The sequence below is a fragment of the Melanotaenia boesemani genome, chromosome 16, assembly GCF_017639745.1.
Source record: "Melanotaenia boesemani isolate fMelBoe1 chromosome 16, fMelBoe1.pri, whole genome shotgun sequence".
Classification (NCBI taxonomy): domain Eukaryota; kingdom Metazoa; phylum Chordata; class Actinopteri; order Atheriniformes; family Melanotaeniidae; genus Melanotaenia; species Melanotaenia boesemani.
The window spans coordinates 34,451,193-34,467,784 of NC_055697.1; the positions used below are offsets into that span (position 1 = coordinate 34,451,193).

The following is a 16,592-nucleotide window of genomic DNA, read 5'->3' on the forward strand; positions in this document are numbered from 1 at the left end:
GCCATATCTGCGGACAGCTGGGACACTGGAAGGCTGAGGGTCCGCATCGCCTGCAAAACGGGGGCCGGCAACGTGCCCCTTCAGATTGAAGGGGGGGGGGGTATGGCAGCCAGGGATGGATCCGGGCTGACGCTCCACATCTCTGGGTGACGTAACTTACACACACAAAGTTTTGACCCAGTAAATGAAAGCTCTCCTCTCCTTTTCCTCCTGCTCTGCTGCAAGCACACAGACACCCAATGTAAAACACACTACAGATAACACAACACACACACCCAGCTCCCACACACACACACACACACCCGCTGAAGGTCACAACACTGATGAACACGTGCAGTTTTCCCTCGCTCTGTTGCAATGAAGAGACGCTTGCTGTTTCCTCTGACTTTGACTAAATTAACCATGCTTATCTCTGTGCTCGAAAGCAGATGCATACCGACGAAGACGTATAGCAGCGAAAATACGCATTTAACGGCTGAGGCCTACAAGATTTTCCCAAACCTACAAGTCGAGGTGTCGGGTAAGACCGTTGAATTCATGGTAGACTCTGGTGCAACTACATCAGTTTTGAGGGCTTCTGAGTTTCCTGTGCCGCTTAAGATGTCTGGTAATTTTGTGCATTCAATCTCTGCGTCTGGGACCACCGTGAAAGAAATGGTTGACCGCACCCCTTGGGTGTAATTTACTCTTGGGGTGTAAATTTAAACATTTATTTCTGCTGTCTGAAGTTGGTCCGGTCAACCTTTTTGGGTCGAGATTTGATGTGTCGGTTAAACATTTGTCTCACATCTTCTCCTGATGGAGTGAAAGTTATGGCCAACCCTGACTCCGTCATCACAGCATGGACACACCCCCTGGGAAATCCTGTGTGCTATTGTTGGGAGTTCCCGAGCCAAATTTTTTCTGCAGCAGCTGACTGAGGTAAAAATCTTTCCCCCTCTGTCTCCAGCCCTGCTCAGATCTGTGTGTGCATTGCTAACATCTCACGGGAACCCGATGAGAGATTTGAAACACAATGGTTTAATCATTCTCCAGAAACTTTAAAGGTGTCATCTGTAAAGTGGAATGAGCACGTGGCTGCAGCTGTGTTCAGTCTGACAGAAGAACAGAAGGGATGCTTCCTGCTTCCGCATTCCATCCCGCATGCTCCTCCCTACAGCTATGTGAGTGAAACAGGGGTAATGCATGTATGTGAGCCGGCTGGTGTAAATGTGTGTGACTCTGAGTCTGTGTGGCTGTGTGGATGTGACTGATGACGTCAGCGTGTTGTTGAGTGTGTGTGAGAAGAAGACTGGAGTTCTATCCCTCTTGAACCTGCAATGATGTTTTTCTTCTGCTGCGAATCCAGCTTGAAGGACACCCCCCTTTACCCCGTCTAACCGCTGACCCAGGATCTGATAAGATGGTTTCTCTCTCATTCCTACAGCTGAAGCAGTGAGAGTGAGTAAAACCTTTTTCTGCCAGAGGGGTAAAGGCCCCCAAATACCGAACAGCAGTTTTCCTGCTTGGTTCTGTGTGGTGATGCGAACGGCAACTTCCCTGATTTCCTGTCAACTTTAAGTGTGTGCGTAATTCACACCAAAACTGCTTGTGTGTCTCTGGGTCCCGATTATTTTATTTTTGCTCACAGTTGGGTAAAGTTAAGGTTTTAAATATCTTGGTACCTATAATTTATAATAAACCAGAAACAGTTTCCATTTTGCTCTTAAAAAGGCTGCATAATAACTTTGAGCCGTGGTCTCATGTGTGAACCATAACATGCTGCATTTAGGGGTTATTAGCAGCCACATCCACATATACTGGAATCATTTTCTTTGGTATTGCTCCATCATGGCTCATTGCTAAGTTAAAATGGATAACATGGCTCTTTGAGATCAAGGTCTCAAACATCTATAAAAGAGGGAAATATGTGCTATTTTTACTTAAAAGAATAAACACTGAAGGCCTGATCTATATTTCAACCAAGCAAACTAAAGATCTGAAATCTGTCTAAAAACAAATAAATGAATCCCGGGCACTTTGAGAAAATGTTGATTAATAAATGGGAATTAAAAAAAAAAATTAAAGTAAATTTAAGGAGCTCCTCTTTTACCGGTCACCAAATAACCAGATGGAAATTAGTTAAAGTAAAAGAAGGGAAAGTTTAAAAACTAGCTCCACAAACCTACGTTAATATGGATAAAATAGTTTTTTTGGGTTGTTGTTGCTATTTGAAATAACATGGGAAGGTGCACTGTAAGAATTAATACAGAGATGTACCTGGAGAAAATACAAACTATTTCATAATAATCTGATATCCATGGATGTTTTAAACTGATTCTCTTGGAAAATAAAATAAAGAATTTGTAAAAGAACAAAAGCAAAAAGCTGCTCGAGCAAAAACTTGGCTGATGATGGACACATAATTAAAAGCAATTTAACTTGATTTAATGTCCTTATCATCTCGGAGTTTAATAAATTGATTAAGAAAACTCCAGCAGACTTCATGTTTTTCCAAAACGATGCCATATTGGCCTTTATGGATCCTCCTCCATGCAGGGAAAATCTACCTGCTCTGATTTGGCTTTTCTGCAGAACGAGTGACGTAACTGACAAAGTTCTGACTGACCTGAACGAACTGACGGACTTTACTCGACCTTTTCCTTCCAGCAGGATTTTCTCCAGGATGCTGCTCTGCTTCCACACAGGGATGGTTGCTGTGTTTCATAATGCTGCTACTCTCATGTTATTAACCAGAAACACCTTTATTTTCCTGATAAGCAGGACTGATGATGTGGATCTATCTACAGGAAAAGACGTCTATACTAAATCGCTTTTGAATATGTGTGTGTACCGTTAGAAAAATCAAACAGGATTTTGACACTTATGACATTCTGGGATAAACTTTTACAGGAAGGATATTATCACCATGGATACGGGTGCATGTGCTGTTTTAGTTCATCTTATCATACTGCTGATGATGCTGCTTTCACAGGGGTGATACCGGAGAAGTGGCCTTCAGGATCCAGTCGTATAGTCTGGTCATTTCATAATAACTTGTTTTTTCTAGATTACAGGAACAAGCAGATGTTGTAATGAAAAATATCTGATGTGTTTATGTTGGTTATGTGCATGTATGACACTGTCCTGTGGTTTGAGGGAATGTTGATGTGTTTTAGAATGTTTGTTTTGTCCACATCTTTCTCTCCTAATGCTGGTTGCTATGGCGACGCAGTCACCGTTCTAAAAACGGGACGGTAAGCTGGTTTTGGACGTGTCTAAAAACCGGACGGTAAGCTGGTTTTGGACGTGTCTCGGGTTGCTGAGCTTAGCAGGCACCGTTACTCCTGTCTGTCTCACTCCGCCGTCTCTCGCTTGATGTCTCCCTTCTTCTCCTCCTCGCTCCCTCTCTCCTCTGCTCTCTGTTCCTCTCCCTTCACATCCTCTGCTTTGCATGCTGACGGCTCTCTACCTCCTCCTGACCTGCAGGAGGATGTGTAACCGGACAAGGTTGAACCTCAGTCCATTTCAGGTTCTCTCTAGCAGGCCTCCTGGTCTTGAAACTGAGCCGGCCCAACCTGGAATCGTCATTGGTGAGGATTCAGTGTTGGTTTATTGCGAAACCTTTTCCTTGTGCTTTCTGAGGCTTCACAGGATCAGCAGCTCTCCCACAACCAGCTGAAATGGGTTTCACACACTGATGCAGAATGGCTGGATTGTAGTTTGTTCGTGACGTGTTTCCACGTCCTGATGAAACCGTGTGCCATTCGATCCGTCCCGGAGACTGGGTCCTGACTAAGAACCTCAAAAGGATGCACTGTGGGTCCCAGCGGTTCTGTGGACCCCTTCCAGGCTGGTGCCCATTCCATCGGAGTCCAGGGACGTCCGGTGCCCCCCCCCCCCCCCCCCCCCCGGGGGTGCAGCTGTATCGCCTGGCCCTTAGCCTGAGAAGGAGCCTAGCAACGGGACGTCGTGGACCCGGACAGAGCGGGTGAGCCTAGCAACACAACTGGATTTTCCTGGCTCCTTCTGACCTGAGCCCACCACTGATCTGCCTGTTTGCTGCTTGCACACCTGTTTCCTGCCTAAAGGTGTGCAGTTCATTTCACCTGTGGGGAAAAGGAATGGAGCCCTGGATGCGTCAACACCGTCTCCCACCTGCACATTTGGTGGTGTTTCAGTGCAGAGGTTGGTGTCTGCCTCTGTTTGTTTTAGCAGCACTGTTTTCGCTGCTATACGTGCTGTCTGCCCTGACAGCAGGAGTTTCACCTGTTTCACCCTCACCTTCACCTGGTACGTTTTCAGTTCCTGAGTTACACAGACTGCGACCCCATGTCATCAATCATCATGACGAACATGACAACTTGTGGTATGCACTTGCTAAGCAGACTGCAACCAAAGTGTTTAATAGCACATGTTACATGTGTTCTCTGATCCCTCATGCCACACCGACTGGAGACTGGGGAGCGGCTGGTGCTATCCTTCCTGGCTGCCAAATCAGTGGGTAAATCTAACAGTACACATTTCTTCAATGCTTCTTTGCTTCTGAAGTTTTGTCCATGGATGCATGATTTTTCATTTCAGTCTATTAGGTTTCACAGAGACTTCTCCAGCAAGACTGATCACCTGATTTCTAAGTCTGTGACGCCTTCTAGTTCTGTACATGCAGTGGCCACCCCGCTGTGTTTTGAGATGCCTTGTTTTGATGTGTCTATGCTTTTAGGTGTAAGCAGTACCTGTAATCACACCATCCTTGCTTCATGTGGGTTTTTTTTGCTGCTGGATAGACCTCCCTGTAAGGATCCTAATTTTACGTTGTGTACAGGAGAGAGTAATGTTAAGTTGTCCTGGTTTGTCCCTATTTAACTCTTCTATCTCCATCTTCTATCTCTTCTATCTCCATCTCCTGAGGGTTTTAGTTGTCCATCTCATATGGTTTGGGTTTGCAGTTCAAAGTCCTTTTTGTGTCTGCCTAGAAATTGGTGTGGTAGACACTATCTATCTTATCTCATCCCTCACCTCCGTGTGTTGTCAGATCTTTCAGGGGTTCTCTCTCCTCCTCATATGACTACAAGGGCTCGTATCTCCATCACTAACTCAGTGTTTGGGGGTGTTTTTTCCACACTATGGTACAGTTAACAATGCTTTTCAAATGGATGCATTAGCTGTAGAGTTAGAAAGTCTCACTTTTCTAAAACTAAGGGGTTCGACGTGTTAGATTACATTAGATTAGATAAACTTTATTGATCCCACGGACGGGAAATTCACTTATTACAGCAGCATTTAAAAAGTGAAAGAAAAAAAGAAAGAATAAATAGATAAACTTAAGAGTTAAATATAACACGATAAACATAAAAAAAAAAACAATAACAGAATAAGGTGACGGTATAAATGACTGTGTAAACAGTGTAAACAGACTACAACATGACAGCCTGGTTCAGGGGTTACAGATTGGTGTAGAGTCTGACAGCAGTTGGGATGAAGGATCGGCGGAGCCTCTTTCTCACACCGTGGGTGTAACAGTCTGCTGCTGAAGGACCTGAGTTAAAGGCCCTCCGGGTCAGGGACCCTGCAGAATAGGATGGCTCTGGATTTTCTCTTAGCTGAAAGGGGGGACCTGCAAGGTTATAGGGGACGAGTGTTGTACATTCATTCCGGATATGTCTACTAATCTGTCTTCTGTTCAGGATCACCTTAGAGATCTGTTATCTGGGATGGAGGCTCGGGATAGCTCTGGTTTTTCTTCTAAATTATGGTCTTAGTTTCAGTCAGGTGGCTGGTGGCATATCTTGCTCGCAGTCTTAGGCCCTATTTTTGCTGTTCTGCTTGCCTGCTGGCTGGTGGTGACTTTCCTCCCCCGGTGCCTCAAGGTAATGATAACATCTGCGTTTCCTGGTCATTCCCTCCAGATGTTTGTTAGTGCTCAGGGCGATTTTTCTAACACCCCGTTAGATTTCCTGGTTTCTCCTCCTGCTTACACTCCACGGATCTGTTATGATGATACTGGTCTTCCACTTGATTTTTCTAGTGATGATGAAGTTTAGATTGTGTGGATAGTTTTCTGTTTAGTCATTTTAGTTTGCTCTTCTTCTCATTCATATGTATTCTGATGTGTTTTTTTTTTTGCTGGTAATCACATGTGTTGAATTGAGGTTGATTTTTATTTCCCCATTCAGAGTTATGATGAAGTTTCTCGAATCCTCGTGATTTTCAACTTCTGATGTTTTGTCTGAATGTATATTGGGAAAATGGGGAGTTGATTTGATTGTTGAATATAATCATTAGGTTTTTTTTTTTACTACAAATACATTACTTTTATTACTTTTATCTTTTATGGGTTTTCTGTTTTTTTTGTTTTTTGTTTCCTCTGTCTTCCCATTGTTTTTTTTGTTTCAATTGTTTGTTTTTTTTTTTCTTTGTTTTTATGTGTTCATTAGCGGGTTGATGACACCGTAAGAGTTTTGGGTTCACTAGCTGATTGTGGTGTTATCATTTTTATCCACTGTGCATCTCTGGCTCAGTGGTTATCCTTGTTTGATGCATTTTTGGTGTTTTTTCTTTTATGCTTTAATCTTATGAAATTTTCTTTTCTGGTGTGATCAATATGAAATGGGTTTCATTATGATCAAAAGAGGGGAATTGTTGGGGAAATTTCATATTATTCCCTTTATTATATTGTGTCTACTGATCCCTCTCAGGGTAAACAGGTTGTTTAAGTTCTTGGTAATGAAGTTTAATACTGAGTAGCCTGTTGCTATCATGCATTCTTTAGAACAGTTCGCTCTGACCTGTGTGACTTATCTGATACCAGCCAGGCGCCTCAGGATGACCCAGCCGGGCATCCTGTCTTAATGTCACTGGGGTTGTTTACGTGCTCAATAAACTGAAAAAGCTCATTAGGTTTGCTGAAGTGTCTAATCCTGTGTGAGGAACAATCTCTTTGTTTGTATTTCATGATGTGCTGTGACGTGATCATTCTGCTTAAAAGATGCTGCATGTGTGTTTCTTATCAGATTCTGTTCAGATCTCTGTGCTGTCAGACCTCTGAGCAGTCTCTCAGGAATTGCAATTCTATTCTTTCTATTCTTCCTATTCATTCTATTCTTTGTATTTTAATCCTGTGTTCAATAAACTTGTAATCATTCTTCACTTCAGAACCAGACTCCTCAATTCTTGACAGAGTAACTTTTTTTGCCTCAACAGTCCCCTGTCAGAAAGAGTTTCAACTCCCATCTCCAGCAGAGCTTCAACCATGTCCCGGGTGAGGCGGGGGACATTGAGTCTGAGTGGACTGTGTTCCGTGCCTCTATTGTCGAGGCGGCCAGCTGCAGCTGTGGCCGTAAGGTCGTCGGTGCCTGTCATGGCGGTAACCACCAAACTCGTTGGTGGACACCAGCAGTAAGGAATGCCGTCAAGCTAAAGAAGGAGTCCTATCGGGCCTTTTTGGCCTGTGGGACTCCAGAGGCAGCTGATGGGTATCGGCGGACTAAGCAGAGCGCAGCTTCGGCGTCGCTAAGGCAAAAACTCGGGCATGGGAGGAGTTTGGAGAGGCCATGGAGAATGACTTCTGGACAGCTTCGAGGAGATTCTGGTCCACCGTCCGGCGGCTTGGAGGGAATACTTCGAAGACCTTCTCAATCCCACCAACACGTCTTCTGATGAGGAAGCAGAGTCTGAGGTAGCTGGCGCTGGCTCTACCATCTCTCGGGCTGAGGTGGTTAAAAAGCTCCTGGGTGGTTGCCATCTGTTGGAAGGGGTATCAATTTTTTTTTTTTTTTTTACGCTTATTTGATTTCCATTCCATTTCCTTGTAAATAATAACTAGACCAAACTAATTATAAAAACTAAAATAAGCTTCAATATGCTGGGATGACGGCCTCACCTGACCTGCTGCTGACAGGTGAGAGAGTGGGGGAGGGGCGTGGCACATCCATGATGCTAATGATGATACTGATGGATGAATTCACCTTGACAGGTGTTGCCAACAAGAAAATCAATTAATAAGTTTATAATGAAAAGACAACCCAAGCCGCCAGGTGCTGCTTACAGAAAACGTAGGAAGGAGGAAAAACGAGCCCAGAGGTACGTCTGAGTTACTGAACATGAAGGCAGCGTGGGTCAACGTTTCATTCTGACAGTAAGCTAACGCTAGCTAGCATAGATGCTACTGTACCGTAACAACATTTGAACAACATAATAGTTAAAGGATCACCAGTATTATGCAAAAAAAGCATGCATGTCATAATGTTAAAGTGACATAAAGGTTTGATACGACGTAAAAATGTTCTAACTGTATTTGCAAAAGGAGATTGCACATTGTCACTGGAAGGAACGTGACCAAATTTGGAGGCCAGGTTGGCTTGAATTTGCCGGGAACAGGACGTGCTGGGCATTCATTTCCTTCTTTTTCTCTGACAGCAACAGCGGTGGCATGGAAGTCTTGGCACTGGAAGTGAGGATCGGACTGCAGTGGGAAGAGTCCTGCAGAAGCGCCTCCTGGGCGATAATCAGTGGGCCAAGGAAAGCCTGGAGCTCGGACTGGACTACCTGGTATTAAGGGAGGCAATTTAGAAAGGAACCACTGGGACTGGGGCTGGCAGCAGAGTGTGGACTTTTATTTTCTTAAGTTTTCCTCTATATGTTTTTAGCACTTTAATTTTTTTTCCGTGATCTTTTTCATTTATAATAAAAGCTGTGCTTCTTGCTGTGTTGGTGTGCCCGCGAATCAAATCTTAGCTTACCTTATTCCATTTTATCAGAGGGAATGTAGGTTAATTCAACAAAGAATAACGATGTTGTGGAAATTTCATATTATTCCCTTTACTATATTGTGTCTACTGATCCCTCTCAGGGTAAACAGGTTGTTTAAGTTCTTGGTAATTGAGTTTAATACTGAGTAGCCTGTTGCTATCATGCATTCTTTAGAACAGTTCGCTCTGACCTGTGTGACTTATCTGATACCAGCCAGGCGCCTCAGGATGACCCAGCCGGGCATCCTGTCTTAATGTCACTGGGGTTATTTACGTGCTCAATAAACTGAAAAAGCTCATTAGGTTTGCTGAAGTGTCTAATCCTGTGTGAGGAACAATCTCTTTGTTTGTATTTCATGATGTGCTGTGACGTGATTATTCTGCTTAAAAGATGCTGCATGTATGTTTCTTATCAGATTCTGTTCAGATCTCTGTGCTGTCAGACCTCTGAACAGTGTCTCTGGAATTCTTCCTATTCTTTCTATTCTTCCTATTCTTTCTATTCTTTGTATTTTATTCTGTGTTCGAATAAACTTGTAATCATTCTTCACTTCAGAACCAGACTCCTCATTTCCTTGACAGAGTAACTTTTTTTGCCTCAACAACGACTGAAGGACTATTACGTTTTATAATGTTTTTATCTAACAATTATTAAATATTTGGATCTGTGGCAGCAGATCTAACACTGTAGAAATGTCATAAAGATGATTAAATCCAGACAGACAGCCTGTCTGTCTCTGAGTGGCTGGAAGGACATGAGGGATTATCTAACTAAACTTTGTGTTACAACGTACATGAAACTGTTGTGTGTTTGTGGAGGTGAGGACCCAAACGCAGGCTGATCAGGCAGGAGGTAAAAGGATTTATTTTCCAAAAACTCAGGAACAGGAAAACACACATTACAGGGGATGAACCACAAGGATCTGAAATCCCATCCACCCATCCATCCATCCATCCATCCCTCCATCCATCCATCCATCCCTCCATCCGTCCATCCATCCATCCGGTCAAGCCTTTACTTTGAAAGACCTGACTGGATGTAGTATGTTGCTGTGTTGCTAGCTTGCCATTGGTCCTCCGTTTCGTGAATGAATGACATCATGTGTGTCCATCTGCGACATGACCCCCTCCCTCAGTAACGACGGTTCTCCCCCGGAGCTTCACGCGGTGAGAGCAGCCCGTTAAACCTGGTTGTCTTCCGGTCCTTGTAGCGGCTAACAGCTAGCAGCGGTGAGCTAGCAGTACAGGTGGCTAACAGCCTGACCTGTTACGTGTTGGTTAAACCTGAATTAGACGGAGCCCGAAGAGAAGCTGGCTCCGCTTGGTTGAGTTTGTGATTACCTGTACAGGTGAGCTGCCTTCGGCCAGTCCGTCTTGCTGGGTTTAATCTCAGGTCGCCTTTTTATTTCTACTCGCACACATTAATTTAGGCTGAGGTAATAGGAACAAAAACAGTCAGTTAAACCGAGTAATTGTTTAATACTCATCGCCGAATCATAGCCAGAAAAGATCTCTTTTTTTAATTTTATTCACTTAATTGTTTTTACAGATCGCATTAATTAAGTTATTGTTATTCGCTGCACCCTGTTATCAATGTAAAACTGAAATACAAAATTTAGATGGAATAAAAGCAGGTTTCTGTTTGGACGAGGCTTTCTGTGATGTGATTTTATCTTAATTTTTATTTAAACTGGTATTTAATCCAAATTTATTTAATTGTAACTGGACAAAGAAGCTGTTATTTCTAATTATCTGTGGGTCTGACTCAAATAAAAAAGCTCCATGTTATGTTTTAATAGAATGATCATTTGCTGAAATAGTTTGATATTATATAATTGTTTTCTATTTTGTAGAAAAGAAGTTTATATTTTATAAATTATATTATAAAAGCACTTTGAGTGGTCAAGCTGACTGGAAAAGCGTTTATAAGTACAGTTCATTTACCATTTGGAACAGATGAGGATATGGACCGGGACTGGTAGAATGGGACATGTAGGACAGGACAGGTAGAATGGGACATGTAGAATGAGACCGGTAGAACGGGACAAGTAGAATTAGACCGGTAGAATGGGACTGTAGAACGAGACAGGTAGGACAGGAATGGTTGGATGGGACAGGTAGAAGGGGACAGGTAGAACGAGACCAGTAGAACGGGATAGGTAGGATGGGACAGGTAGAATGAGACCAGTAGAACAGGACAGGTAGAATGAGACCGGTAGAATGGGACAGGTAGAATTAGACCGGTAGAATGGGACTGTAGAACGAGACAGGTAGGATGGAACAGGTAGAATGAGACAGGTAGGACAGAAATGGTTGGATGGGACAGGTAGAAGAGGACAGGTATAAGGAGATCGGTAGAATGAGACCAGTAGAACGGGACAGGTAGAATGAGACCGGTAGAATGGGACTGTAGAACGAGACAGGTAGGACAGGAATGGTTGGATGGGACAGGTAGAAGGGGACAGGTAGAACGAGACCGGTAGAACGGGATAGGTAGGATGGGACAGGTAGAATGAGACCAGTAGAACAGGACAGGTAGAATGGGATAGGTAGAATGAGACAGGTAGAATGGAACAAGTAGAATGAGACAGGTAGGACAGGACAGGTAGAATGGGACAAGTACGACAGGAATGGTTGGACGAGACAGGTAGAAGGGGACAGGTAGAACGAGACAGGTAGAACGAGATCGGTAGAACAGGACAGGTAGAAGGGGACAGGTAGAATGAGATCGGTAGAATGGGACAGGTAAAATGAGACTGATAGAACGGGACAGGTAGAATGAGACTGGTAGAAAGGGACAGGTAGAATGAGACCGGTAGAATGGGACTGTAGAACGAGACAGGTAGGATGGAACAGGTAGAATGAGACAGGTAGGACAGGAATAGTTGGACGGGACAGGTAGAAAGAGACCCGTAGAATGGGACAGGTAGAAAGAGACCCGTAGAACGGGACAGGTAGAATGAGACTGGTAGAAAGGGACAGGTAGATTGAGACCGGTAGAATGGGACTGTAGAACGAGATCGGTAAACAGGACAGGTAGGATGGGACAGGTAGAACGGGTAATGATGGTGCTTCTGTGGAACAACATAGCTCGCCGTGGGCGGAGCCTCTGACTGGTGGTCCATTACCTTTCTCCCAGTTCCTCCAGGTGTGGAGTGATGCAGCAGAAGTTGTGCTGCAGAGGTTCCGGTTCCTTCTTTCTGGAGAGGAACAGTCTGGCCTGCTGCGCCGATTCCGACCTTCCTTTCCCCTGCCCCCGCTGTGGCAATCAGGAGCGTTTCCGCTGCCTGGCTTCACTCCGTTCCCACCTGGAGTACCACCATTCCTACCTATTGCCGGAACTGAGCTCTGGCAGCTTCAGCATCACCGGAAAACTCCCTGACCAGCTGATGGCAGCCATCCCCTGGCAGGACTCCAGCCTCCCACCCTGGCGAGGGCAGCAGAGCAGGGAGAGGTTGCCTCACGTCCGCTCCCTCAGTGACAGCAGAGACGACGGCGACTCTTACAGCTCTGCGAGGAGGCGCACCCAGAGCGTCGCGGTGGGGACGCAGGAGGAAGGAGGTGCTGAGGATGAAGATGTCTTACAAGAAGAAGAGGGGGATGGAAGTAAAGAAGATGCCAGAGTGTCTGTTAAAATGTCAGACCCAGGTCACCTCCCATTCCGTCCTCCTGCTCCTGTTGGTCTGACCCCGGGTCAGGACCAGCTTTCTTCTCAGGACCCGGACCAGGTCCTGGACCTTGTTGGTGTGTTTGAGTCAGTGAGTACCAGATGTGTGAACTGGGTCAGATGTGGTTTTGTCTGCAGTAACTTGTGTCCCTTCCCAGATCAGAGGTCCTACTCCGGCATGGAGACGGCGGCGGCCTCGGCGGCAGTGCAGCTGCGCCTGGCCAGCATCCTGCGGGCGGCGGACAACACCATGCAGCGGCGGTTGGCCAGGGTCAGCACGGACCTGGCTCAGACCGACACCGAGCTTCTCTGTGAGCGCGCTCACTCGCAACACCTGGCCCAGAAGAGACAGGAAGTGGCGGATAGAGAGCGCTCGCTGAGCCGGCAAGTGGACGTGGCCGTCATGGTGATCGCTGCGCTGAGGGAGCAGCTGAATGCCTCGGAGAGCGAGCTGGAGAGAAGGGAGAGGTGAGAATGTGAGGCGACTCCGAAAGTCTCGGGTTCTAATCTCTAGTTCGGATGTCTGGTTCTGATTTCTGTTTCTATTCTCTAGTTCTGATGTCTGGTTCTGATCTCTAGTTCTGATCTCTGGTTCTATTCTCTAGTTCTGATGTCTGGTTCTATTCTCTAGTTCTGATTTCTGTTTCTATTCTCTAGTTCTGATGTCTGGTTCTGATCTCTATTTCTGATGTCTGATTCTATTCTCTGGTTCTGATGTCTGGTTCTGATCTCTGGTTCTATTCTCTAGTTCTGATGGCTGGTTCTATTCTCTAGTTCTGATGTCTGGTTTTGATCTCTACTTCTGATATCTGGTGCTATTCTCTAGTTCTGATATCTGGTTCTGATCTCTAGTTCTGATGTCTGGTTCTTTTTTCTAGTCCTGATTTCTGTTTCTATTCTCTAGTTCTGATGTCTGGTTCTGATCTCTAGTTCTGATGTCTGGTGCTATTCTCTAGTTCTGATCTCTGATTCTATTCTCTGGTTCTGATGTCTGGTTCTGATCTCTGGTTCTATTTTCTAGTTCTGATGGCTGGTTCTATTCTCTAGTTCTGATGTCTGGTTCTGATCTCTAGTTCTGATATCTGGTGCTATTCTCTAGTTCTGATATCTGGTTCTGATCTCTAGTTCTGATGTCTGGTTCTTTTTTCTAGTCCTGATTTCTTTTTCTATTCTCTAGTTCTGATGTCTGGTTCTGATCTCTAGTTCTGATGTCTGGTTCTGATCTCTGGTTCTATTCTCTAGTTCTGATGTCTGGTTCTGATCTCTAGTTCTATTCTCTAGTTCTGATGGCTGGTTCTATTCTCTAGTTCTGATGTCTGGTTCTGATCTCTAGTTCTGATATCTGGTTCTATTCTCTAGTTCTGATGTCTGGTTCTGATCTCTGGTTCTATTCTCTAGTTCTTATGGCTGGTTCTATTCTCTAGTTCTGATGTCTGGTTCTGATTTCTGTTTCTATTCTCTAGTTCTGATGTCTGGTTCTGATCTCTAGTTCTGATGTCTGGTTCTTTTTTCTAGTCCTGATTTCTGTTCCTATTCTCTAGTTCTAATGTCTGGTTCTGCTCTCTGGTTCTATTCTCTAGTTCTGATGTCTGGTTCTGATCTCTGGTTCTATTCTCTAGTTCTGATGGCTGGTTCTGTTCTCTAGTTCTGATGTCTGGTTCTGATCTCTAGGTCTGATCTCTGGTTCTATTCTCTAGTCCTGATGTCTGGTTCTGATCTCTGGTTCGATTCTCTAGTTCTTATGGCTGGTTCTATTCTCTAGTTCTGATGTCTGGTTTTGATCTCTAATTCTTATGTCTGGTGCTATTCGCTAGTTCTGATGTGTGGTTCTGATTTCTGTTTCTATTCTCTAGTTCTGATGTCTGGTTCTGATCTCTAGTTCTGATGTCTGGTTCTTTTTTCTAGTCCTGATTTCTGTTTCTATTCTCTAGTTCTGATGTCTGATTCTGATCTCTAGTTCTGATGTCTGGTTCTTTTTTCTAGTCCTGATTTCTGTTTCTATTCTCTAGTTCTAATGTCTGGTTCTACTCTCTGGTTCTATTCTCTACTTCTGATGTCTGGTTCTGATCTCTGGTTCTATTCTCTAGTTCTGATGGCTGGTTCTGTTCTCTAGTTCTGATGTCTGGTTCTGATCTCTAGTTCTGATCTCTGGTTCTATTCTCTAGTTCTGATGTCTGGTTCTGATCTCTGGTTCGATTCTCTAGTTCTTATGGCTGGTTCTATTCTCTAGTTCTGATGTCTGGTTTTGATCTCTAATTCTTATGTCTGGTGCTATTCGCTAGTTCTGATGTCTGGTTCTGATTTCTGTTTCTATTCTCTAGTTCTGATGTCTGTTTCTATTCTCTAGTTCTGATGTCTGGTTCTGTTCTCTACTTCTGATGCCTTGTTCTATTATCTAGTTCTGTTGCCTGATTCTGATTTCTGTTTTTGATGTCTGGTGCCATTTTCTAGTTCAGATGTCTGGTTCTATTCTCTAGTTCTGATGTCTGATTCTATTCTCTAGTTCTGATGTCTGGTTCTGATCTCTAGTTCTGATATCTGGTTCTATTCTCTAGTTCTAATGTCTGGTTCTAATCTCTGGTTCTGATTTCTGGTTCTATTCTCTGGTTCTGATGTCTGGTCCTATTCTCTAGTTCTGATGTCTGGTGCTATTGTCCAGTTCTGATGTCTGGTTCTGATCTCTAGTTCTGATGTCTGGTTCCTTTTTCTAGTCCTGATTTCTGGTTCTAATCTCTAGTTCTATGTCTGGTTCTGATCTCTAGTTCTGATGTCTGGTTCTGATCTCTGGCTCTGTTCTCTAGTTCTGATGGCTGGTTCTATTCTCTAGTTCTGATGTCTGGTTCTGATCTCTAGTTCTGTTGCTCTGTTCTTTTTTCTAGTCCTGATTTCTGTTTCTATTCTCTAGTTCTGATGTCTGGTTCTGATCTCTAGTTCTGATGTCTGGTGCTATTCTCTAGTTCTGATGTCTGGTGCTATTCTCTAGTTCTGATGTCTGGTTCTGATCTCTAGTTCTGATATCTGGTTCTATCTTCTAGTTCTGATTTCTGGTTCTGATGTCTGGTTCTATTCTCTCGTTCTCATGTCTGGTTCTGATATTTAGTTCTGATGTCTGGTTCTATTCTCTAGTTCTGATGTCTGGTGCTATTCTCTAGTTCTGATGTCTGGTTCTGATCTCTAGTTCTGATGTCTGGTTCCTTTTTCTAGTCCTGATTTCTGGTTCTAATCTCTAGTTCTGATGTCTGGTTCTGATCTCTAGTTCTTATCTCTGGTTCTCATGTCTGGTTCTGATCTCTAGTTCTTTTTTCTAGTCCTGATTTCTGTTTCTGTTCTCTAGTTCTGATGTCTGGTTCTGATCTCTAGTTCTGATGTCTGGTGGTATTCTCTAGTTCTGATGTCTGGTGCTATTCTCTTGTTCTGATGTCTGGTTCTGATCGCTAGTTCTGATCTCTGGTTCTATTCTCTAGTTCTGATGTCTGGTTCTGATCTCAGGTTCTATTCTCTAGTTCTTATGGCTGGTTCTATTCTCTAGTTCTGATGTCTGGTTTTGATCTCTAATTCTTATGTCTGGTGCTATTCGCTAGTTCTGATGTGTGGTTCTGATTTCTGTTTCTATTCTCTAGTTCTGATGTCTGGTTCTGATCTCTAGTTGTGATGTCTGGTTCTTTTTTCTAGTCCTGATTTCTGTTTCTATTCTCTAGTTCTGATGTCTGGTTCTGATCTCTAATTCTGATATCTGGTTCCTTTTTCTAGTCCTGATTTCTGGTTCTAATCTCTAGTTCTGATGTCTGGTTCTGATCTCTAGTTCTGATATCTGGTTCTATTCTCTAGTTCTAATGTCTGGTTCTGATGTCTGGTTCTATTCTCTAGTTCTGATGTCTGGTTCTGATCTTTAGTTCTGATGCCTTGTTCTATTCTCTAGTTCTGTTGCCTGATTCTGATTTCTGTTTTTGATGTATGGTGCCATTCTCTAGTTCTGATGTCTGATTCTATTCTCTACTTCTGATGTCTGGTTCTGATCTCTAGTTCTGATATCTGGTTCTATTCTCTAGTTCTGATGTCTGGTTCTGATCTCTGGTTCTATTCTCTAGTTCTGATGGCTGGTTCTATTCTGTAGTTTTGATGTCTGATTCTGATTTCTAGTTCTGTTGCCCTGTTCTTTTTTCTAGTCCTGATTTCTGATTCTTTTCTCATGTTCT

At 43.8% G+C, this 16,592-nt stretch overlaps 1 protein-coding gene across 5 annotated transcripts in view; it reads left to right on the forward strand.

The window, feature by feature from the left end:
* The first annotated feature begins 9,770 nt into the window (after positions 1–9,770).
* znf365 (zinc finger protein 365) overlaps positions 9,771–16,592 on the forward strand; it is a 28,456-nt gene continuing 21,634 nt past the window's right edge. For 4 of the 5 annotated variants that reach the window (XM_042011164.1, XM_042011162.1, XM_042011165.1 and 1 more), the window contains exons 1-3: positions 9,771–10,078; positions 11,869–12,473; positions 12,555–12,864. In XM_042011164.1, coding sequence (XP_041867098.1) covers positions 11,888–12,473; positions 12,555–12,864 — 896 coding nt within the window. In that variant the 5' untranslated portion in view covers positions 9,771–10,078; positions 11,869–11,887. The remainder of the gene's footprint in view (positions 10,079–11,868; positions 12,474–12,554; positions 12,865–16,592) is intronic. The other variant, XM_042011163.1, reaches the window with a different exon arrangement.